Here is a 24,842-nt window from a genome sequence, read left to right on the forward strand (position 1 = left end):
CCCCATCGTCTAGGCATCCAGAGCCTCCAGAGGGCAGGAGTTTGGTCCCTCCCAGATCTCCCACTCCAGCAGGGCCACCTTCCCTCCCTGCCTTCCCCAGCCCATCACAGTCTGAGCTCCACAAATCCCATCTGGTCCCACTCTCCCCTAGGGCTCCCTCTTCCCAGCTGGGCAAGAAAGCACTTGACACTGCCCAGCCGAGCCCTCTGTCTCTTCTAGTCATTCTCTCTGTGCTACCTCCTCCACCCGGCTCCTGACCCAGCACCAGTTCCTAAGCCCTCTTCTCACTTTTCTCCTTGATGTCCACCCGCTCACAGTCATTCTTGTGGGCAGTGAGTGGGCACAGGTACACAGCACCAGTCCGGTTGGTATAGCCATCAGGCACAGCGAGGTCCCGGGGGGCACCAGCCAGGAGCCTGGGGGCAAGAAGGTAGTAGACTCAGGCTCACACTTGCCAAAGCCTGCTTCAAACAACTCACTGCTTGATGTACATGCACCGAGCATCTGCTCTGTGCCAGGCCAAGAGCAGGAGACGAATGGTTCTGTGCCCCTCCCTCGAGGAGCGCCCAGGGTGGGGAAGGCAGGCAAGGAGACAGACACCTGTGGTCAGTGCCTCGTGAGAGGAAAGCAGGGAGCAAAGCAGCCCCGCCTCTGCATGGGGGCAATCAGGGAGGCCCATAGAAGAGTACCTTGGCCTGAGTCTGAGGATGCTGCCCAGGGCTCACCAGGTAAAGAAGGGGAGGAGGGGCACTGCAGGCTGAGGTCTGACATGTGCAAGAGCCAGGAATTGTGAGCAAGAGGGTGACTCAGGGATCTGCCAGGCCCTCGGTACAGCCGGAGGCCAGAAACATGGGGAGGAACAAGAGGGCAGGGTGAGAAGGGAAGCTGTGGAGGGATATTAAGCAAGGCAGAAAGATGGCGAGATCTGGGTTTGGAAGGACTGTTTTGGTATCTGACTGACATAAGTAGATCTGGTTTGGGGAAAGAACGCTTGGCTTCTGAGATGAAGGTAGATGGGAAAAGAAGAAGGTGGCATTGTCCTGGCACAAGATTCAAACTTCCAGAGATCCGGGGAAAGGATGTGTGAGGGGGTAGGGAGGGGTGGATAGTTGGGTCCCACCTCTTTAAGCCATCGGAGGACTTAGATCTTGGGGTGGTCTGAAGAATGTGGGCAGGAAAGGACAAATGACCCCAAACCACAGCTGGGTGAGCTGAGTCAGCAGGGTCCTTGAGGGACCCTGGAGTGTCTTCTCGCCCCCTTTCTACCAAACTGAGACAGATTTATGAGGTATGGGGGTGACAGCAGGAGAGCTGGGTACCTGACCCTTTGGGCAGAATGGTGCGCATGAGAGTGGGGGTGGATGAGGACTGTCAGTCACTTTGTCCCCAGTCTGCCTGGAGCCCATCTTTAAGGATGCCACCTGCAAGTCCCTACAAGGGTTCTTAGGGCTCTAGCAGCGCATCCCATCCCAGACAGGTGACTAGAGGAGAGGAAGGCAAGTGACCAGCCTTAACATATTCTCTCAAAAGGTAGTTCCTGGACCACTAGAATAAAAAATCCCTGTGATATTTGTTCAACAGGCAAATTCCTTCCCCCACCACAGACAGCCTGAGTTTAATCTGAGCGTAGAGCCCTGGAACCCACATATTTAACATACACCCCAAATATTCACATCGTGGTTTGAGAACCCAGCTCTACCACCCCTTGCTCTCCCAGCATCATCTGTCAGCAGCCTTTGGACATTCTGGCAAGACCGCTTCCTCAATCCTGCTGGACCCTGCCTCCTGGGTGGCAGACATCTCCCAGGTACTCCTCCATCTGCCCTGGCAATGCTGGTTCCTGAGGCTCCCAGCCCAGAACTGGGGCGCCAGGCCTCCTGTTAGAGCCTGGATATGCAAAACAACAGCTCTGCCTGCAGCTCCTGCCTGGGACCTGAGAGAGAGGGCGGCAGGGATTAAGCAGGGCCGGGCCTGGGCATGCCGGGGCCTGGGTGCTTCCGCCCACTGGGTGTCAGGAATGCGCTGCCTGGGGGTACCGTGAAAGGACCGCTGCCTGCACCTCACAACTCAGCTCAGACCTCACCCTGGAGAACAGTTCCTGAGAGCAGGGGTGCAGCTTCTCTGTGCAAAGCAGGGCGGGCAACTCCAACAGAAGGGCTGGCAGGGGACCAGCGTGGCAGCCAGGCCCTGTTAGTCATCCTTGGTCTGGGCTGAGGTGGGTACCTAGTGAGCTCATGGCCTCACCACCTGTAGACATCTGCCCCCTGTGTGCCTGACAGGTGAGAGCGGGGAGCTACTGCCCGTGGAAAAGGAATATTTCAGCCTTGGAGCTGAGGGGTCTGGTTCTAGGTATGTTCTGCCTCAATGGACAATTTCCTTTCCCTCTGAGCCGTGAGTGCCTCATCTGTAAAATGGGCCAGCAGCTGCCCCACCAGCCTCCAGGATGGTTGGGGGAACAGTGGGTTCATTCTTTAGAAGGGCCTTCTGACTATGAAGCCGAGGCCCATGTGAGCACGGTGGTTCTGCTTTCTTGTGGCACCAGGATGGCCCCAGCACACCCCCAGGCCTTGCTCTGGGGACCCAGGAATTTCTGCCCTGCCAGATGAGGGCATCTAAAGCAGAGCGCACTGGGCAGACTAGTTCAGGTGTTTGGATGGGGCAGAGGGTAATGTGGAAGTAACACTTCTGGGGCTGAAAGACACCAGCCCATCAGTCAGGTCAATGGGCTACTGGCAGCTAGTCATTTGAGGGTAGGAGCTCAGATCTGGCTGGAGGTAGCAGCTGGGGGTTGGCTACAACGACCTTGAAGGGGTGGGTCCAGGCCTCAGTGGGCCAGGGGTCCCTGGAGAACCCAGATTGCATTCCAGGGTGAGCAGTGCCAGGGAAGCACTGCTATGCCTGCTGCTTTCCAGGCCCTAGCTTAAGTGCTGGAATGGCTGAGGAGCAGGTGGCCACACCCTCCCAGCAGCCTCATCTGAGAGGGAGTGGCCTGAGGGACCCCCTTCTCTTAGCCTCCTGTGGTACAGAGAAGGCAGAGCTGGGCATGAAGAGCAATTGGACTGACATAAAACCCCTTACTACCTATACCCTTTCCACTCTCACCCTGCACCAGCCTGTGCCCACCGAGGGGCAGTGGGGTAAGACGCTAACCCTAGCCCTGCATCCCAGGCCCCTCCCTCCCCAGAGATTCCACAAGGTGCTCCCCCCACCTCCCTGGAGTATTTTTAGCTCCTACTTGGCCTGTTTAGAGGCCCTTTAAGGCCCTCTGGCTCCCAGCCCAGGATCCCATGGATCCACAGCCAGAGGACTGGGAATAGAAGGGGGAAGGAGGGTGTGCAGAGGGCCGGGTCCAGCTTCCTCCATCCACAGTCAGGTGTGGGAAAATCCAGAGGGTGGGAAAGATCTTTTTGTTGCTGTTGTAAATGAATATAAGTTACTAAGCAAATGAGCACACTGCTCCTGCTGTTGGATCTGGTCCAGATCAGATCAGATCAGAAGCTGATCCCTCCCAGACCACCACTGAGGTCACCCTCCCAGCAGCGGTCAGAAGTGGGATACAAGGCAGGATACTTTGTTCAGCTCTTGCAGCAAGGGAGAAAGGAGATTGGACGGCCTTTCTCCTAGAGTCAGGCTGGGCTGGGTGGGAGCTGGTGCCCCTCCAGGATGAGTAAAATGACCTCTCAAGGGCGTTCAAACAGCTGCCTCTTCACCCTACTTTTTGGCTCCAGCCAGACAGCCCCTCCTGGCCTTTGTAGAGGCCCCTGGGCTCCAAATCCAGAGAAGCCCTTTCTCACTCCTGCCACTCCCCCCCACTCTTCCTGGGGCAGATCAAAGCTAATGCAGCAGCCAAGTAGAAAGCAACAGAATCAAAGGAGGCTGGGGAACAGGGCCCAGGGGTGTCAGGGCACCAGTCAGTTCACCCCAGAGAAGTCTCCCTGGGGCATCTGGGGCAGGATGATGTTCAGAGAAACAGCCCGTAAGATTCAACTTCCCAGACTCATCACCTCAGGCAGGCACTGGGGTGGCCCCAGTGGAAAGACTTGAATTAACACTGAGGGGCCAGCGAGTCCAACACTCAGGCCATGGGCCCCCATGCCTTACTCCTTTGGCCAGAAAGCCAGTTAGGGAGGGTCCCACTCCAGCTTTGAGTGCTTGGGTGGGGTCGGGGGCAGTGGGGTAGGGGGCAGCTCTCTGATGCCTGAATCCCAGCTCTGTGCCAACCCTCTGCCTGAATTAGCCATGTCCCCAGAGGCCACTCCTGTGTTAGCTGAAACTGCAGCCTCTTCGTCCTCCCCAGCTGCCCCCAGTCCCCTTTCCGCTCTGGTGACTCAGCCTAGAATCCCAACACCAAGCTGGGGAAATGAGAGAATGAGAGAGGACAGGAGAAAGAGGCCTTGCTCAAGCCTCCAGTAATAAAGAACAAGACTGTTTGTCTCATTTCTTCTCCCTTTCTCTGGCTCCTTAGTATTTTTTTCCCACATCTGATCCCTTAGGGCATTTTTCATGTCATCTAACCTCAATCCCTCTTGCTGTTAGTTCTGACCAAGCCCTTTACACTTCATTTTCTACAAGATCAGGCTGCCCCTACCTCCCATCCAGTTTTAAGCACCTTGGCCTGGCGTGGTCATTGGAGAAAGCCAGAGAAAAAGGACACCACGGATCCAGGCCTTCTGCTTGCAGCCACAGCTGCTCTGCCCATTTCCTCTGGCACGAGCCTTGCAGGCTGCCAGGTGCCTGCCCTACCCAAGGAAACATGTTTTAGGAGAACAAGTAAGCCTGGTTCCTGTCTACCTCAGGTATGACCTCATCTTCCAGGAGCTGTGGCCACCCCCTGCCCCAGGCTTCCCAAACACCCTCATTTCCAAGCAAAGGCCCCAGGGTATCTCCCATAGTCTACAAGGTCAGGTCACCTACCCAGGACACCTGGATTCCCAGGAAGAAATGACAGAACAGGTACCGGAGGAAAGCAGGGGAGGTCCGTGACCATCTCCCAGAGGAATAGTCCCTCTGCTTCCCCAGAGGAAGCATCTCACTAAGAAGCCCAAAGCACCCTGGTCCTCTCCCCTTCCCTGCCCTGCTCCTGATCACCAGGAAACTGGAGATTCCAGAGACTGGGCAATTGGGGCTGCAGTTAGAGTAAGCCTCTGATATTGCGGGCATGGAACCTCAGTCTAGAGATGAAGGTGATGGGGAACAAAGACACATCTTCATTTTTAACCATTACTACAATAAGGCCTTCATTGAGAATATAATGAAAACTATGCTTTTCCCCCCCTCCTGGCTCCAGAACAATGCACCGACATGCATGACTTTGCATACACTTTCCAGGGTCCCTGTAGCTCCTGAAAATCTGCAAGGAACTCCAGGCTCAGACTTTGTTCAGGATCATGAACCCTCCCCCATTTTCCAAAGGGACTTTGAAGCTAACAGAATATAAGACTGCCACTTGACTTGCTGGTTCCCCTGAGCTGTGTACTCAGGCAGCTGTTTACATCTGGCTACACAGCTGGCTGCAGCGAAGCCCAGCTGGCCCAGCTGGTTCTCCCTAAGGGTCATGGGGCAGAATTCAGTGAGATGAGGAGATGAGCCAAGATGTAGAATCACCCCTGGAAAGACTGAAGATACCCAAATGAGTCACCCAGAACTACCTGTCACTCTGAGATTCATCAGTTTTAGAAACTTCTGGGCTCCTGAAAGGCCTAATGCCATCTCTAGCTGCCCAGGAAGAAAAGCAGGACTCCTCCACTAAGTCACCTTGAGTGAGGCCCTTGGTTAGCACAAGAGCCCTCAGCTGATGCAGTATTTACCCCAAATCATCTCCTTAAAACCTCACTATTACCTCCATGAAGAAAGTGCCCTAATATGTGAAGAGTCAGGTATTAGTGACAGATTCTACATGGGAAACTAGTAAGTTGCCTTTTATAGACCAACAGAGGCAGGAAGGCATATATAGATCCAAGCTGAACCCCTTTCTCGGGAAAATGGGTCCAGAAAAGGGAAATATCCTGCTTAAGGTCACATAGCAGAAAATAAAAATTAAAAAAAGGTGGGGGCGGGGGGAGTATTGCATATTACGGAATCTATTATTTCCTCCAGCTTTCCATTACCTACCCTTGCTTTTCTGATGTTCTCTTTACACTACATTCCTTTATATTATGTTGATTCTGCAATGAAAATCTTTTTCTGGGCTGGGGCAGAAAGAGCACTAATATAGAAACTTAAGCTGATGGTCACTTAGGGTCTCCAAAAGATGGAGGACTGGCTAAGGCCAGACCGCAGCCGCTGGGGCTGGGTTGGGAAGGGTGTGGTGGCCCTAACCTCTGCAGAAGCCAGATGGAATTGAGGCCAAGTAGGCAGGTAGACTGGACAGGGGCTGGGCCAGCAGGGCAGGGGCCAAGGCTGAGGCAGAGTCTGGACTTTGGACATTCCAGCTTCCTCAAGTTTCTGCAGGTTCCAGCCAGAATTGGGCAAGGTTTCAACACACCCTTTATCTGATCCTGTCCTCTTGCCCAGCAGAGTTTGACATCTCAGTCAAACAGAAGAGCCCAAAGAAGGCCTGCCTGAGCTGTCCTAAACAGCCTTCCCTCCTGGACAGCCTCACCTTCCCCAGCTGCCCTTTTCCTCCACCTGCCAACCTCAGCACACTGAGCCCACGCAGAGAAACTTCTCAAACTTGGACATGCCCCTCTGGGCATGACATAGGGTGGGGGGCACAACATAAGCAGCTGGATGTGTCTCCTTCCCCTCTCTCTTCCCTCTCTAGCTCTTTCCCCTCCTTCTCCTTGCAGCTGTTGGCGAAGGAGACCAGAAGAGAAAAACACTATTTCCCTCCTGAAACCAAAACAAACACACTCAGGGTTGAAGATTCAACATGAATCCGTGGAATGCGAGGAGACTGAGACGTCTAGTGGGAGGGCATCACTGCCGGGGGTGGGGGTGGGGTGCAGGAAACCCTGGGGGAGTTGAGACAGCTCCTCCTCTCACTGCTACTTCTGCATCCTCAAGGGGTCTGAAGGAGCGCCTGGACAGCTCCAGCCACCCAGACTTCGCCCTCACCTCTCTCTCCAACCACCAAGCACTTGAGAAGGCCCTCCAGTCTGGTTCTGCGCACGCAGGGTGTGGCTGGCGGGGCCACACACTAAGTGTGAGGTGGGGGCGGGTTTAAATGCATATGCCCGTAGGTTCTTCCCCGGAAAGGGGAAAGGCGTTTATCTTGCAGTTTTCCCCAGTTCCCAGCCCTGGAGAGAAGAGGCATTCGGTACACTAAATTCCCGGTTCACTGAATGGGAGGGGTCTCAGGAAACGGGGACTCCACTTCTATTATCAACAGAGGTTTAAAAGGCTGAGGGGCTGAGTCTAAACAGGTTCTGGCCAGGACGGCACTTGCAAATGATTACTGCCCCCATCCCACTTCCAATCCCTCATTTCCCGCCAAGCTTCGGCAGCAGGAGAGCTGCCTGGGTCCCCGCCCTCTCAATCTTCGCTCCCCAAAGCGGACGGCCTGCGAGCCTGGAAGCCACCGGGCCCTAGGGCTCGGACTCAGCTTGAGATCCGCATCCTGTGCGCACACTCTCCCTCCCACCCCACTCCGGCCAGTTTCACTTACAGGTAGCGCTGCTGTCGCTCTGTCTGCCGATGGAGGGCGACCGAGTAACCGAAGAGGCTGCCCGGGTTCCCGGCCTCCTTCACCACCAGGAATCGGGTGTCCAGGTTGAAGGCGGAGGCGGCGCGGTTGCTTGCGGCCACCATCAAGGCGAGCATGCCGAGCAACGGGCGTAGGACGCCGGCGGCGCGGCTGGGGCCGGGGCCCATGGCTGCCGGCGGGAACCTGGCCCCTGGCGAGAGCGAGTGAGGGCGTGGAGCTGGGAGCGAGGACCTGTTCACCTGCTCCGCCGCGCCACCGAAGAACGCTCCCGCCGGCCACGTAGTTAAGCCCCGCAGCGCTGCTCAGTTTCTGGCCCCCAGACTTGGTCAATTTTACATCCGCTCACGGTCTGAACGCTCAGATTTCCCTCGGAGGTCCGCGGGTCTATTCTCCCGCCTGCGCTGTCCCGGGTCACCGCCCCCCTGTCCTGGGCACCCTGCCCCTCAGCTCGCACCGGCCGCGCCCACTTGACCGCACAGTCGCCTCCGATCCGGGTTCGGCGGCGGATCTGAGCAAGCAGACCAGTCCACCGCAAGGAAGACAGGAAGGAGGGGTGTCCCCCCGCACGCGCCCCGCCTCCCCACGCCCAGCCCCGCACCTCCCCACCTTGCGCGCCCAGCCAGGGCTAAGCTTTCCTTCCGGGGAAAGGGAAAAGGTCCCGGCTCGGCCGCCGCCTCTTAAAGGGGCAGCACCGCCCCTCCCTCATCCTTCCTGAGCCGGCTCCGCCCTCTCCCTCAAACACCTGTCGGGAGACCCCAAAAGCTTGGATTTCCCCTCCCCTCCCCTTGCTCCTCCAGAGAAGCGTCGCTTTCCGAGCAAGATGGATTGGACGGGCGGGGCCGGGGGTGGGATTTGTCCCGCTGCTTTGCTGCGGCCGCTGGAAAGGCCGTTCCGGGCGCGGCCACCTCTGTGGGTCCGGCTGGAGAGTCCCGGCATTGGCGCATCTGGGAACCAATATCCGCAAGCCACCGGCTGGAAGGCTCTGCTCTCCTCCGCCGCGCTGAGTCCCTGAGAGGTTAGCGGTCTCTGAGCGTTCTTCCTGGTACCCAGCCCCTTCACCTTTCTTGTCAGGATTTTTTTTCTCTTACCCACTTGTTCCCACCCACTTTGACCCGGGCGGGGAATGGTCTCGCAAATTCAGATATTTAGCAGTGGTAATAACCAAGCATCGCTAATTAAAATTGGCAACGACAGCGTTTTCCCCCACGGGCTACGCCCTCTGACATCTACTGTATCATGCATATCCAGTCGGTGTAGAAAGAAGTCCCTTCTCTTTAGAGTGCCTCCGTAGCCAGGGAGCTAGGCTCAGACTGTACCCATTTCTGATCCACCCTTGCCTTCAGGCCCCAGCCCAGCAGAATCCCGAAAGTCCCTTCCTCCCACCCAGGCTCTAACTGAGTGTTTGGAGACTGGGCAGGGACTTCAGCCCCGACAGGTATGTCGTGGGTGGCACCAGGTTCAGTTAGGTAGGCGGAGTCCAAAGATCTGGTTCTCTGCAGAAGAATCTAACTAAATGGAAACTTGAAGAGATCACTCTGTTTTCTTGAGTCTAACTCAGATTTCTTTTGTTGCAGCACAAAGACCCATTTCCCCGGAGCATTCTTTTTTCTAGGCTTAAGGAGTTTTCTTACTGTGGTACAGCAGTTCATTCTTCAGAGCTTACTTCTCAAAGTTCATTTTAGAGCCCCTATCTCTGAGAGTTTATGGTAATAAGATCACTATATTGTAGTGTTTGGGCAGTGTAAACTATGCTACCTGCTTTACAAATATTAGTAAATTAAATCCTCACAACAATCTTTCAGGTGTTATCTCTGTTGTAAGGTGAGAAAACTGAGGCTCAGTGAGGTTAAGCAACTTGAAGGCTACGCAACTTGGATTTTAATCCTATGCTTTCTGACCCTAGAGCCCTTCGTGACCACTTGTGCTTATAATTAACATTCAAACCATACACAGGGCACAACTAGGTTTGGTGGGGCCTGAAGCTTGTACAATTTGAAGCCCTCTTTAAGGAAAAGGATAAAGAATTCAGAGTACAAAATTAGATTCAGAGCATGGGAAGGGACTCAAGCTGAACTTCTTTTTATGAATCCTTTCACCTACAGACTCTCATTTCATTGTCATTTGCCCTCATTCAACTTAAGGAGAAAACTAGATGTCCAAGGTCGCACAACTCATGGGAGGCCAGAGCTAGAACTGGAGGCCACTGGCCACAGCTGTGTCTTTAAGAGACAAATTCCAGGCAGATGTTGGTTGGAAAGCCAGACACGCTTGAACAAAAGCAGCTGTGATAGCAGCGTTTCTCTAAAGTGTTTGGGGAGAGGACACTTGTCCCTGTCTGCCCTTGGAGCAGCATTTCTTCCCAAGCTGTGACTCTCAGAGGTGTCCAGCCTCTCTCCACAGGCCGCTTTGTGGCCCAGAGCCTCCAGGAGTTAGGAGATGTGGGACTAAGGAATGGGAAGCTGATCTGGATTGAACAGTTACCTTGCTGTCCTTCCAGTTGGCTTCTGGGTCCTCCACCTAATTCTTGGAGAAGGGGAAACAGCCAGGACCAGGAACCCAGGGGCCAGGGTGGACACTCAGTGTGGACAGGGGTCCCGCCTGAAACAGCTTTGAGAGTTCTGTCATGACACATGGGCTCCATGCCAGGTGTTATCTCTTTGGCCATCCCAAACAGGAATGCCCAGCATGTCCGATCCCAGGCTTGGGAGCAGGAAAGGGATGAGGGATGGTTTTTCCACTGTGGGGGAGTTTCCAGAGGGAATGTGGAAGTGGGAGCAGGGGGCATCTGGTAGGGGGAGGGCCCAAGCTAACGAATCTGGAGGCTTCCCTGGTAGCTCAGCTGGTAAAGAATCCACCTGCAATGCAGGAGACCCTGGTTCAGTTCCTGGATCGGGAAGATCCCCTGGAGGAGGGCATGGCAACCCACTCTAGTATTCTTGCCTGGAGAATCCCCACAGACAGAGAAGCCTGGCAGGCAACAGTCCATGGGGTTGCAAAGAGTCGGACATGACTGAGCACAGCACAGCAGACAGATCTGGGGGAGATGGAATGAAGGTGGAGAGATGGAGGGACTGGAAGGATCTCTGGGCTGGAGAGATGCGGAAAGAGAAATCCACAGTCCAGTGGCATTATCATCCACAGCCTCATCTCATCCCTCAGTTGACTTTATCAGGCCAACTCTTCCCTGTAGAGAAGGGAGCCACTAGAGATGTTGACCCAGAGAACAGCATGTGTAATGAGGAGTTTGAGACCATATTTTGATGTCTGACTGCTGACACCGCGTCAGCTGTCCCCTCTCCTTCTTCAGCCTGAGTGTTGTGCTGCCTCCTTTGGTGTCCATGGGAGGTTTGAACCATGCAAGCCTCTTTCCTCACAAATGCTCCCCCAACCTCACTCCCTCACCACAGTAAAAACCCTGGCCAGTCTCCTTTCCTCCCTCTCTCAAGCCATTTTGGACCTGCTTGAGAAGCCGGCACTGTTTCTCCAGAGACCTCAATTATGTAAATAATAAAACTTTTCATTCCGTCTTGGCGTGCGTGTGACATCATCAGTCTTGACGCTGAACCAAATCTTGGATGGGGGTCCATCTGTCTCTGTGGGTGACCACGACAACATAGAAACTGTGGGTTCTGCTGTAGCACGAGAGAGGCTTCCTGGAGGAGGAATATCTGGACGAGTGAGAAAGAAAGGACTAGCAAGAGGGTGCCTCAAGAGAGAGGAAAGAGAAGAGTCAGGGCTTAGCTTGGGGTACAGTTTTCCCAGTTGTAATATGAAAACATCAGATGCAGTAAAGGACCTTCCATTTATTCCATGTATGTGTTCATACCAGCTTTCCTCTGCATCCCGCCCCATGCAACACTCCGCTTGTCCCCATCTCACTCTCTCAGATCCCCAGACCACACCACTTGCTCCCTCATTTCTCACAGGAAAGTCAGCATGTAGATGGAGAGAGATGGATGGAGTAGAACTGTGGTGCCAAAGGGGCTGAATGCAGGCCATCTTCTGCCCTCTCACCTTGTACAAGTTACGTGTTGCCTATGTGACTATTTGTTTCTGAATGTTTTATGTAGATTTGAATTCAGAAAGGGAGCTAATGTTTACTGAGCACCTACTGTGTAGCCACCCGTTTATGTATATCTTCTAATAGCCTTATGAGGTGGAGATGTCACCCACTTTACAGCTGAAAATACTGAGATGCCCAAGGTACCTCCACCAGGCACCCTGCTTCTCCCATGCCCCAATCATCTTGGCTGCCTTCTGTTCTTCCAGGACACTACAGCTTAGAAGTCAAGTCCTCCAGACCTCAGTTTCCCCATCTATGAAATGAAAGAGCTGGAAGAAATCCCTTATTATTCCTCACCTGACATCCCTGTGTCCCAAGGCTCCTAGTATTTGTTGAACTAAGTGGACCAAATCTCAGCTATTGAACTAAGCCTCAGGTCTCTGTCTCTGACTTGAATTGAAAATGCAAATTACTGGGGAGGGAGAGGGAAGCAGTGAAGCATGAATGGGTTTATCAGACTTCCTTTCTCCTATGACCCAGATATGGGGGCAGAACAGGCACCCAGGCCAAGAAACGTCTTTGGCTCAGAATCTGTCAGTCTCAAGCATTCACTGACAACCTGCTATGTCCTGGCACAGAGCTGAGAACCTCCAGAGGCTCAAAAATGAATGAGAGCATCTTCAAGTGGCCAGAGTTTCATCTGGCCTCACATTCTGAAAGCTCTCAGATTTTAAGAGGCTAGATCCACATCACATTATATTTTAGGGCTGGTGATTATGGAACAATGGAGGGTTGTTAGAAAGAACATTCTGGCTATAGCATGAAGTTGGCATTGCCAGGAGGAACTGGGCTGGGAGGGTAGCTGTAATAATTTGGGCAGTAGGTGAAGTGGGATGAAAAGGGGCAGAAGGAGGGAGGGAGTGAGTGAGAAGGCCCCAAGGCGCTGATCTAACTTGGACTTAGGTAAAGGTGTGTGTAGGGGGGTGTTATGCAGGGGGTAGCGGAAGGAAAGACTAGAGTGACCCCCACAGGGGCCTGGTGAGTAGGCCCCAGACATCAGGAAAGTTCTGTGCTGGCCAACTGCTTCGCCTTTCCAGTTCCTCTGACCCTCTCCATGGTTCCCTTGCTGTCCCCCATGGCCTAGGCCTTCTGACTGGGAGTTTAGGACTTGGGTGGGCTCTACAGCATCTCTACTTCATGCCAAAGTGGCCCCTTCAAGTTTGAGAGGCCACTTGGTGGCCCCAGCTGAGCTGAGTCACCAGCCCCCGTGGGGAGATGCCTTCTTATTGGCAGAGTTCTGTGCTCAGGTGTGAAATCTGGACAGGTACCGGGCTTCCTCTACAACCCCCTCCCACTCCTACTAACGTCCTAGAGATTCTGCTAGGGGTGGAGGGCCGTGTGTGTGTGGTTGTCTTCGGAGCATTCCTACACACATGTAGGTTGGAACGTGTCTGTGCATGTCATCCCTTACGCATTATACATGTTTGCCTATGTGACTATTTGTCTCTGAATGTTTTATGTACATTTGGATTCAGAAAGGGAGCTAATGTTTACTGAGCACCTACTATGTAGCCAGCCCTTTATGTATATCTTCTAATAGCTTTATGAGGTGGAGATGTCACCCACTTTACAGCTGAAAATACTGAGATGCCCGAGGCACTCAGGTACCCAAGATACCAGGCACCCTGCTTTCCCCATGCCCCAATCATCTTGGCTGCCTTCTGTTCTTCTAAGTCTCTACAGCTTAGAAGTCACGTCCCTGAAGTAGGGATTCTGCCCTCACTGGAACCTTATCTCCTTGGGCACCAGCCTCCTCTGAGGGGCACACCCAGTAGTAGTCTTTGGTTCTTTGCCCCTAACCCCTCTGGGGTGGCAGCAGGAACCCTGGTGACCTCCCTCTTCGCCCTCTCCTGGTCCTCCTTCCTCTCTGTCTCTTCCCAGCACCTCACCCCCTTTGCAAGACTCCTCAGCCCACCCTGGGCTTCTGTTCTTGCTCCTCCCTCTGCCTCCCCACATCACTATTTGTGTATTAGCATTCCCTTCCCTGCTGATGACCCCCACCCAAGTGCCTCCAGGCCCCAGCCTTGATGTTCAGCTCTTGTCAACCACCTCCAGCTGGCCACCCACAGGTTTCCCAGATTCTGAGTGTCCAGATCTTGCTCAGCACCTTCCCCTTGTCCTCACCGCCTGCTTCTCTATAACAACCTCTATCTCAATGCCTCACCCCCAGCAGGATTCCATGGACACTCCAAGGCTGGTCTGTGCCGCTTGATCTTTGCACAAGCTGAGCCCTCTGCTTGGAATACCCCATATTCCCTTGTCCACTTGGAAAATCTCCACTTGTTCTTCAAAATCTTTCATGAATTTTCACTGTATTCCTTCACTCCTGCCCCCTTGTACCCTGAGTACACACACACACACACACACACACAGAGATGTAATCATTTCTGCATCTTCCAGACCTTGTACTGACTTGTAGGCTGGGCTCATCGTGGTTATAGACGGATAGGACTATCAGTTCGGTTCAGCTGCTCAGTCATGTCTGACTCTTTGCAGCCCCATGGACTGCAGCACGCCAGGCCTCCCTGTCCATCACCAACTCCCGGAACTTGCTCAAACTCATGTCCATTGAGTCGATGGTGCCATCCAACCATCTCATCCTCTGTCGTCCCCTTTTCCTCCTGCCTTCAATCTTTCCCAGCATCAGGGTCTTTTCCAATTACTCAGTTCTTTGCATCTGGTGTCCAGAGTATTGGAGCTTCAGCTTCAGCATCAGCCCTTGCAATGAATATTCAGGACTGATTTCCTTTAGGATGGACTGGTTGGACCTCCTTGCAGTCCAAGGGACTCTTAAGAGTCTTCTCCAACAACACAGTTTAAAAGCATCAATTCTTTGGCGCTCAGCTTTCTTTATGGTCCAACTCTCACATCCATACATGACTACTGGAAACACCATAGCTCTGACTAGATGGACCTTTGTTGGCAAAGTAATGTCTCTGCTTTTTAATATGCTGTCTATGTTGGTCATAACTTTTCTTCCAAGGAACAAGCGTCTTTTAATTTCATGGTTGCAGTCACCATCTGCAGTGATTTTGGAGTCAAAGTAAATAAAGTCTGTCACTGTTTCCATTTTTCCCTCATCTATTTGCTAGGAAGTGATGGGACCAGATGCCATGATCTTAGTTTTCTGAATGTTGAGTTTTAAGCCAACTTTTTCACACTCCTCTTTCACTTTCATCAAGAGGCTCTGTGATGGGATAGGACTATGACCTTGGACAGGTCTCTCCACCTCTTAGTCTCCTCACTATAATTTGAACATAAAGATACCAGACTCAGAGGTTCGTTGAAAAACAGCAGAACTGGGACCCAGAAGTATCTCACTGATAGTTGTGCTCAATGTCAGTTACACCTGTATTTCCAGCACCCACGACAGTCCCTCACACTCAGTAGATCTTCAACCATAGCATGTCTGAATTCAGACACATATGAATTGGCCACATATTCTTTATGACCCTAACAAAGGGAACCTAGTAGAAGTGAGTGAGAGGCCAGCTCTGTCTCATAAATACCCTCTTGCTCCCTGCCCCTCCCCCACCATGGGATCATGCTGGGACAAATGTCTTGGCTCAGTGGGTTGAAAAGGAAAGTCAGAACTCTGAGGCATGAATGGCTATGCCTACTGACTCACTTCCTCCTCCCTGCCTCTCTGGACTTGTAGGCTGGGCTTCTAGTGTGATTATACTCAGGCCAGACCCTGAGTAACACAGGTTGTAGCCTCCTCCCAGCTCTCGCCCCTCATCCTAGCGCTCCCCCCAACTCTCCAAGCCCCTCACTTCTAACCTCACCCTGGAGCGGCCAGCAGTGGCAAGAAGGTCTGTGGGGCTGGTGAGTGCCGACTTGAAATCTGCTTGCAAGTTTCAGCGAGCTAAAGAGTAGATTACAGGGTAGACTGAGGAGGGAGACGCAAGCCTGCTCTCAGGACCCAGAGTCTGATGTGCAAAGCAGGGTACCTGTCTGGAGTCTGATCTGAGAGGCAGCAGAATTTCCTCCTCCTCCTCATGGCCTTCTCCTTTCCTGCCAGGATCACAGAAATTCTCACCTTTGGGCAACCCTCCTGTGGCTTTAGGCCTATCTCCTGAAGGTTCCTGTTGAAATACAAGGGAGCCTTACCTGACAGGGGAGCAGGCGGACTCTTTGGCAGGGATAAGGCCGGATATTACAGCATCACCCACAAAAACAAGGGCCCTGGGTTATAAATGACTCAGGCAGCCAGGAGGGTGGGGAGAGGGAGGAAAGGGTGCTGAGGGAAGAGTTGGGACAAAGAATGATTTAGTGGGGGTGGGCGGGGCAGGCAGGGGTTCCAGACAGGCCCTGACGCTGCCCTCTTCAGTTAAGTGTTGGCATGATGAGGTCAACGATGAAGGAGATTTTACTTTCCTGTAAAACACTCCCTGAGAGATGTAGCCTTCTGCCTCTGGAGGATTGTCCTGGATGTCAGGGGCTCATCTGAGGGAAGGAAACTGATGGAACTTGGAGGATGTCAAGACCACTCCCTTAATGACAGAGCTGCCCTGGGCCTCGCCGCTGACAGATGTAGCTCTGAGGTAGGGTGAGAACACAGCCTACTACAGGAAGGGAGAAGGGAACTTGAGGGTGGGGGTGGGAAGGGAAGAGCCAGAAGTGTGGCGGGAGGGGGCACAGATATGCAGTAGGTAGGGCTGTGGGCAGCAATCACAAGCACAGCTGGCTGTAAGGGACACGCCCAGGAAAGCACTAGAGCCTGGAGTCTGGGCTTCAGCTTGCCTCCCTTGGAACTGAAGGGAAATGACAGGTTCATGCTTTGGAGTAAGCTGTCAGGCTTTGTGGAGTCAAAAGCTTCCTCTGGTTTGGAGTCAGGGAGACCCATCTGTGGGCAGACGTGGGGTTGGAAATGACAAGGGGTGAGGAGCTGCCTTACTGTAGATTTGTGAGATGTTTGGGCAAGGAGTGTGGGCAGGAAGGAGCTGGTGGCTGTGGGAGGCAGGGGTCATGGGTGGGATCCACAACAAGGACAACCAGTGAGTCTGGGGAACCTCTAGGGCCTCCTAAGTGGAGATGCAGGTCTGGCTGGCAATCTGCCCAAGGCCCCAGGACAGAGCTGGAGATAGACAAGAAGGCCAGAGTCCAGAAGTGACACCAAGGTTTGCAGAGGAAAATTCTCCAGCGCCTTTCCTCAGGAGCACTAGCCTGAGCTTTGCTATGGATCAGGCCCTGTCAGCCTGGTTCCAATGGTCAGCCTGGGCCCAAAGCAAGCTCACTGAGGGTAGTCCCTGGGGTCCCAACCCACTAGGTCTCCCATCACCTGCACCCTGGGCTCCAGCCCCTCAGCTCTGTCCTTCCTTCCTTCCAGCCCCCTGGGTTCTAGCTCTTGGTGACCCCAGTTGTAATCCCAGAGGCCCTACCTCATTCATTCCATAATCACCCTCCTCTCTGTACCCACAGACACTCTGAGAAGACCTCAGAGCACTACACACCCACCCTTGCCACTACTGGGGAAGCATGGTTTGGGCCCTGGCCCCACCCCAGGGAGGGGGCCCTTACCCCTACCCCAATGTTACTCACCTCTAACCCACCTCTGGACAGCTCTGAGCCTCAGTTTATTTGCAAAGGGGTGATGATCATGCCCATCTCTAGGGACTGTTGGAAGGGTAACTGATCATACATGGGGAGCAGCTGACAGCGGGCCACCCACCGTGCCTTTCCCTTCTCTCTTCCTAGACAACCATCACCTAGCCCCAGGAAGCCCTCCACCTCTCCTCTGATCTGACCCCACTCCACACCCTACCTCAGATGCCTTGCAGAACCAAACCCAAGCCCAGGTCCTCAGCGGGGTCTTGAGGTCCCCCGTGACTGTCCTGCTTACCTTCTGCCCTTGTCCTCCACATGCCTGTCCTCCCCACACAGCCCAGCTGCCAGGCAGATCTGCATCTCCCAAATGCCTGCTCACCCCGTTCTTGAGGCCCTTGCCTGTAGGCGGTGCTCCAGCCTCCTCCTGCCCATGGACAGTTCCCCTTCCTTCAAAACCAACCAAAACCCATTGTCTTCCCAAGCTCCCTGGATCTCACTGGATGCTTTCTGCTCCAGCATAACCGTGTTTCTCTCTCTGATCCAGTGTTTGTCACATTTGGCCAGATGCCACTTACTCACTTGAGTGGAGTTGCTTAAGCTCTTTGTGCCTCAATTTCTGTATTTGTAAGATTGAATTACAAATTGCACCCTAACCATAGCATCATTATGGAGAGTAAAAGAGAACTTGTACAGTGCCTATCACATAGTAATAACTCAATAAATATTATTTTTTAATTGGGATGGGAGTGGGGAGGCAGTGGCTATCTCTCCCTCTACAGCTCAGTCCTCCAGGAAAAGTCAAGCTCAGGCCCCCTCTCTTTCCACCCTGCCAAAAGCTCTTGCCACAGTACTCTGCTTGGCGTGGAGATCAGTAATGTGCATTGAATTGAACAGGTACATTGAAAAACACTTGAAATTCTCCGTGGGTCCCCTTCAGCCCCATTCCTTATGGTACGTGGACACATCAGTATGGGGGAAATGGACACTTGAGAGATTGTGGAGGTAACAGCATCTGGGGAACCCCATCATAGCACCTCCATCATAGAGGAGCCTGATTGGCTTTCCCCAGGGCTCAGACTGGGACCCCAACACAGGGATGAGGACACAGGGGGAAGGGAGTATTCTGGAAGCCTTCCTGGAGGAGAAAACTGGAGACAGCTAGGCTGAGAAAAGGGACAATATTTTGTACTGGAAGTCTCACTGTGCCAGGCCCCTTATGTATAGCACATCCTTTATTCTTCATGACAGACCTGTGAGGTCAGTCTCATCATCCCCTTTTCCAGAAGAGCAAGCAAAGGCCCAGCCTAGCAAAGTGACAGGCCCAAGGTCATGCAGCTGAAAGAGAGAGCAGGATTCTCATCTGGCTCTACTGGGCTTTGGGGGACTGCCCAGCCGAGAGACAGCTCAAACTGAGGATGGCGGGAGAATTCCAGTCCCAGGCCAGCTGCCCACTCAGCCAGGGAGGCTATGGGTGGGGCGGAAACAGCCACCGGAAGTCAAGGGCACACGGCAAACAAGGGTGCCAGGAAATGAACTGGACCTGGGGCCCTTCCTCCCCGCCAGCACTGTGCCTTTGACGGCCTGTCACCTCCCATTCACAGTGCTTCCTCCAAAGGAGCAGGGAAAGCTGAGTCGGAGCCCAGGGGATAGCCCTTGAAACCCGGGAGGAGCCCCATCAGGCCTAAGCCCCACTGTGTCCAGGGAAAGAGGCAGGACCAGGTCCCGGGGGTCTTGTTCTCTTTGCCCCAGATGGAGCTCAGACTAGGGCCTGGCATAGAGAAGGACCTCAGTAAATGTGTGCTGACTGGAGACACAGCAGGCATGGTGTCAGAGCTACTGCCGGGAGGGGAAGAGACCTGGTCCTGACCTGGTTTCTGCCCTACCTTGTGACCTTGGGTATGTCACAGAGCTCCATGTCCATCAGATCGGGTTGTTATCCTCAAGTGTACCGCACATTCCAGGAAGCCTGAGGCCCTTCCAGCTCTGTCAGTGCAGTTCTATTAATTCTTTTACCCATTAGATAACTTGGCATTTCAACAAAATGCATTGTTGTTGTTCAGTTGCTAAGTCGTGTCCCACTCTTTGGACCCCATGGACTGCAGCATGCCAGGCTCCTCTGTCCTCCACTATCTCCCAGAGTTTGCTCATATTCATGTCCATCGAGTCAGTGGTGCTATCTAACCATCTCATCCTCTGCCACCCCCTTCTTCTTTTGTCTTCAATCTTTCCCAGAATCAGGATCTTTTCCGATGAGTCAGTTCTTTGCATCGGTGACCAAAATATTGGAGCTTTAGCATCAGTTCTTCCAATGAGTATTCAAGACTGATTTCCTTTAGGATTGACTGGTTGGATCTCCTTGCAGTCCAAGGGTCTCTCAAGAGTCTTCTCCAACACCGCAGTTCAAAAGCATCAATTCCTTGGCACTCAGCCTTCATTATGGTCCAACTCTCACATGCATACATGACTACTGGAAAAACCATAGCTTTGACTATACGGACCTTTTCAGCAAAATGATGTCTCTGCTTTTCAATACACTGTCTAGGTTTGTCATTTTCTATATACTGTCCGTGGTGGCTCAGTAGATAAAGAATCTGCCTACAATGCAGGAGACCCAGGTTCGATCCCTGGGTTGGGAAGATCCCTGGAGAAAGGAATGGCAACCCACTCCAGTAGTCTTACCTGGAGAATTCCATGGACAGAGGAACATGGTGGTCTATAGTCCATGGGGTCACAAAGAGTCGGACAAGACTGAGCGACTAACACAGGTTTGTCATAGCTTTTCTTCCAAGGAGCAAGCATCTTTTAATTCAGTGGCTACAGTCACCATCCGCAGTGGTTTCGGAGCCCAAGAAAATGAAATCTGCCACTGCTTCTGCTTTTTCCCCCTTCCATTTGTCATGACGTGATAGAACCAGATGCTATGATCTTTGTTTTTTGAATGCTGAACTTCAAGCCAGCTTTTTCACTCCTCTCTTTCACCCTCAGCAAGAGACTCTTTAGTTCCTATTGACTTTCTGCCGTTAGAGAGGTATCATCTGCGTATCTGAGGTTGTTGCCATTTCTCCCACCTATCTTGATTCTAGCTTGTGATTTATCCAGCCTAGCATTTTGCATGAGGTACTCTGCATGGAAGTTAAATAAGCAAAGTGCTAATATGCAGCCTTGTCATACTTCTTTCCCAATTTTGAACCAGTCTGTTGTTCCATGTCCGGTTCTAACTGTTGCTTCTTGACCTGCATACAGATTTCTCAGGAGACATATTCCCATCTCTCTAAGAATTTTCCATAGTTTGTCGTGATCTACACAGTCAAAGGCATTAGTGTAGTCATTGAAACAGAAGTAGATGTTTTTCTGGAATTCCCTTGTTTTCTTTATGATCCAACAAATGTTGGCAATTTGATCCCTGGTTCTTTTGCCTTTTCTAAACCCAGCTTGTACATCTGGAATTTCTTGGATCACATACTGTTGAAGTCTAGCTTGAAGGATTTTGAGCATAACCTTACTAGCATGTGAAATGAACACAATTCTACATTAGTTTGAACATTCTTTGGCATTGTACTTCTTTGGGATTGGAATGAAAACTGACCTTTTCCAGTCCTATGACCACTGCTGAGTTTTCTAAATTTGCTGACACATTGAGTGCAGCATTTCAACAACATCGTCTTTTAAAATTTTAAATAGCTCAGCTGGAATTCCATCACCCTGCTAGCTTTGTTTATAATGATTCTTCCTAAGGCCCACTTGACTTCACACTCCAGGATATCTGGCTCTATGTGAGTGACCACACCATCATGGTTATTGAGTCATTAAGACCTTTCTTATACAGTTCTTCAGTGTATTCTTACCACCTTTTCTTAATCTCTTCTGCTTCTCTTAGGTCCTTAACATTTCTGTCCTCAATTGTGCCCATCCTTGCATGACATGTTCCCTTGATATCTCCAATTTTTTTGAAGAAATCTCTAGTCTTTCCCACTCTGTTGTTTTCCTCTATTTCGTTGCATTGTTCTATTAAGAAGGCCTTATCTCTCCTTGCTATTCTCTGGAACTCTACATTCAGTTGCATATATTTTTCCCTTTCTCCGTTGCTGCCTCATCAGACAACCACTTCGCATTCTTATGTATCTTTCTCTGATGATTTTGGTCACTGCCTCTTGTACAATGTTACGAACTTCCTTCCATAGTCTTTCAGGCACTCTGTCTACCAGATCTAATCCCTTGAGTCTATCCATCACCTCCACTGTATAATCATAGGAATTTGGTTTAAGTCATACCTGAATGGCCTAGTGGTTTTCTCTATTTTCTTCAATCGAAGCCTGAATTTTGCAATAGGACTCACGATCTGGGCCACAGTCAGCTCCAGATCTTGTTTTTGCTGACTGATAGAGCTTCTCCTGGAGAAGGAAATGGCAACCCACTCCAGTGTTCTTGCCTAGAGAATCCCAGGGATGGCGGAGACTGGTGGGCTGCCGTCTATGGGGTCGCACAGAGTCAGACACGACTGAAGCGACTTAGCAGCAACAGCAGCAGAGCTTCTCCATCTTTGGCTGCAAAGAATATCAGCCTGATTTTGGTATTGACCATCTGGTGATGTCCATGGGTAGAGTCATCTCTTTTGTCATTGGAAGAAGGTATCTGCTATGTCCAGCATGTTTTCTTGACAAAACTCTTGTTTGCCTTTGCCCTTCTTCATTTTGCACTCCAAGGCCAAGCTTACCTGTTACTCCAGGTATCTCTTGACTTTCTTATTTTACATTTCAATCCCCTATGATGAAAAGGATATCTTTTTTTTTTGGTGTTAGCTCTAGAAGGTGTCATAGGTCTTTGTACAACTGGTCAGCTTCACCTTCTTTGGCATCAGTGGTTGGGGCATAGACTTGGATTACTGTGATGTTGAATGGTTTGCCTTGGAAAAAAACCGAGATCATTCTGTTGTTTTTTGAGGTTGCACCCAAGTACTGCATTTCATATTCTTTTGTTGACTATGTGGGGTACTCCTTTCCTTCTAAGGGATTCTTGCCCACAGTAGTAGATATAATGGTCATCTGAACTGATGATCAGATGAATGGTCATCTTGCCCATTCCTGTCCCTTTTAGTTCATTGATTCCTAAGATGTTGATGTTCACTCTTGCCATCTCCTGCTTGACCACTTCCAATTTACCTCGATTCATGGACCTAACATTTCAGGTTCCCGTACAATATTGTTCTTTACAGCATCAGACTACTTTCACCACCAGACACATCCACAACTGAGTGTCGTTTCCACTTTAGTCCAGCCGCTTCATTCTTTCTGGAGCTGTTAGTAATTGCCCTCTGCTCATCCCCAGTAGTAGGTTGGACACCTTCTGATCTGTGGGCCTCATCTTCCAGTGACATATCATTTTTGCCTTTTCATACTGCCCATGGAGTTCTCACAGCAAGAATACTGGGGTGATTTGCCATTTCCTCCTCCAGTGGATTCCATTTTGTCAAAACTCTTTACTATGACCCATCTGTCTTGGGTAGCCCTGCACAGCATGGCTCGTAGCTTCATTGAGTTATGCAAGCCCCTTCACCTCCTCAAGGCTGTGACCCATAAAGGGGGAAACACGTAGTGGAGTTCAACAAATATATTTTGGTGCCAGTGAGGTAGTTGGCAGAGTGGTGGTGATAAGCGAAGGTTGATGGGAGGACAGTGAGTTACAAGAACTCTAGGGGCAGATGGTCTGGATTTAAATTCCCCCTCCATCACTTGCTAACTGTGTAGCCTTGGGCAGTTTACTTACCCATGTTGAATCTCAATTCCCTCATCTGTAAAATGGGGATAATAGGCATATATATGTCTGAGGGTTATAATAAGGATTGGGTTATTGTAAGGATTAAATTAGATACTGTTACAAATAAAGCACTTAGGAACGTGCTACATAACAAGTGCTCAATAAATGTTAGGTATAGTTATTCCTTAGAGGATGAGTGAATTTTGGTAGAAAAAGACAAGTGTTACATGTGAATGTGATAGTGATAGTGTTGGGGGAAGTGTTAGAACAGCATATACTAAGCTGTGGAGGCAGAAATACCCAGTGCAAGTTTAAGGAACAGCAAGAGGCCAGTTGAGGGCAGATGGTGAGAGGCTTTGACTAGGCTAAGAAACGTGGACCTGATCATGTAGGTTGGCAGTTCCCAAGTGGTGTTCCCTGAAGCCCCAGGTTTCCGTGAGATGCTACTGAATGTTTTGTAAATATACAAGGGAGCCTCAGGGGAGGACTGGATATTCACATGCAGAAGAATGAAGCTGGATCGCTACCTCAGATCATACACAAAACTTAACTCAAAATGGATCAAAGACCTAAATATAAGAGGTAAACCTGTGCAACTCTTAGAAGGAAACATAGGGGTTAGTCCTTGTGGTCTTCTACTTGGCAATGGATTCTTATATAGAACACGGAAAGCACAAACAACAAAAGAAAAATAGATAAATTGAATGCTCTGATCCAGATGTCTGTGTCTCCCTCCCCCCAATTCATATGTTGAAATCCTAATTCCCAAGATAACGATTTTAGGAAGTGGGGCCTCTGAGAGGTTATAAGATCATGAAGGATTTGCCCTCATGACTGGGATTAGTATCCTTATAAAAGAGGCCCACAGAGCTGCCTAGCCCCTTCTGTCATGTGAGGTTGGAACAAGAAGTCTGCAACCCAGAAGAGGCCCTCACCTGACCGTGCTGACACCCTGGTCTTGGACTTCCAGCCTCTGGAACAGTAAGACATAAACTTCTGTTGCTTAGAGGCTGCCTAGCCTGAGGTATTTCATTATAGCAGACTGAATAGATTGAGACAATGAACTTAATCGAAATTGTGCTTTAAAGGACACGTTTCAGGGCTTCCCTGGTGGTACAGTGGTTAAGAGCCCATGCTTCCACTGCAGGGGGCATGCATTCAATCCCTGGTCAGGAAACTAGCATTCTGCATGCCACATGGGATGGCCAAGATAAATAAAGTAAAAATAAATAAAAAGATACCTTTAAGAAAGCAAAAAGATAACACATAGAATGAAATAAAATAATTATAAATCATATGTCTGATGAGGGATTTGTATCTGGTGTATATAAATAACATTACAATTCAGTAATAAAAAGACAAGTAACCCAGTTTGAAAATGGGCAAAGGAACTGAAGAGACATTTCTCCAAAGAAGATATCCAAATAGCCAACAAGTACAGAATAAATATTCAACATCTCTAATCATTGCTGCTGCTGCTGCTGCTGCTGCTGCTGCTAAGTCGCTTCAGTCGTGTCCGACTCTGTGCGACCCCATAGATGGCAGCCCACCAAGCTCCCCTGTCCCTGGGATTCTCCAGGCAAGAACACTGGAGTGGGTTGCCATTTCCTTCTCCAATGCGTGAAAGTGAAAAGTGAAAGTGAAGTCGCTCAGTCGTGTCTGACTCTTTGTAACCGTAGGGACTGTAGCCTACCAGGCTCCTCCATCCATGGGATTTTCCAGGCAAGAGTACTAGAGTGGGTTGCCATTGCCTTCTCCGCTCTAATCATTAGGGAAATACAAATCAAACCACAATGAAATATCACTTCACACCTACAGGGATTTTCTGTTTTG

At 51.1% G+C, this 24,842-nt stretch overlaps 1 protein-coding gene across 2 annotated transcripts in view; it reads right to left on the reverse strand.

The window, feature by feature from the left end:
* The window catches only part of ITGA3 (integrin subunit alpha 3), a 28,501-nt gene extending 20,346 nt beyond the window's left edge, over positions 1 to 8,155 (reverse strand). For both annotated transcript variants that reach the window (XM_027974691.2, XM_060395541.1), the window contains exons 1-2: positions 7,607 to 8,155; positions 289 to 416 (exon numbers count right to left, since the gene is read on the reverse strand). In XM_027974691.2, coding sequence (XP_027830492.1) covers positions 289 to 416; positions 7,607 to 7,812 — 334 coding nt within the window. In that variant the 5' untranslated portion in view covers positions 7,813 to 8,155. The remainder of the gene's footprint in view (positions 1 to 288; positions 417 to 7,606) is intronic.
* Between the last annotated feature and the right edge of the window lie 16,687 nt (positions 8,156 to 24,842).

The sequence above is a fragment of the Ovis aries genome, chromosome 11 (assembly GCF_016772045.2).
Source record: "Ovis aries strain OAR_USU_Benz2616 breed Rambouillet chromosome 11, ARS-UI_Ramb_v3.0, whole genome shotgun sequence".
NCBI lineage: Eukaryota > Metazoa > Chordata > Mammalia > Artiodactyla > Bovidae > Ovis > Ovis aries.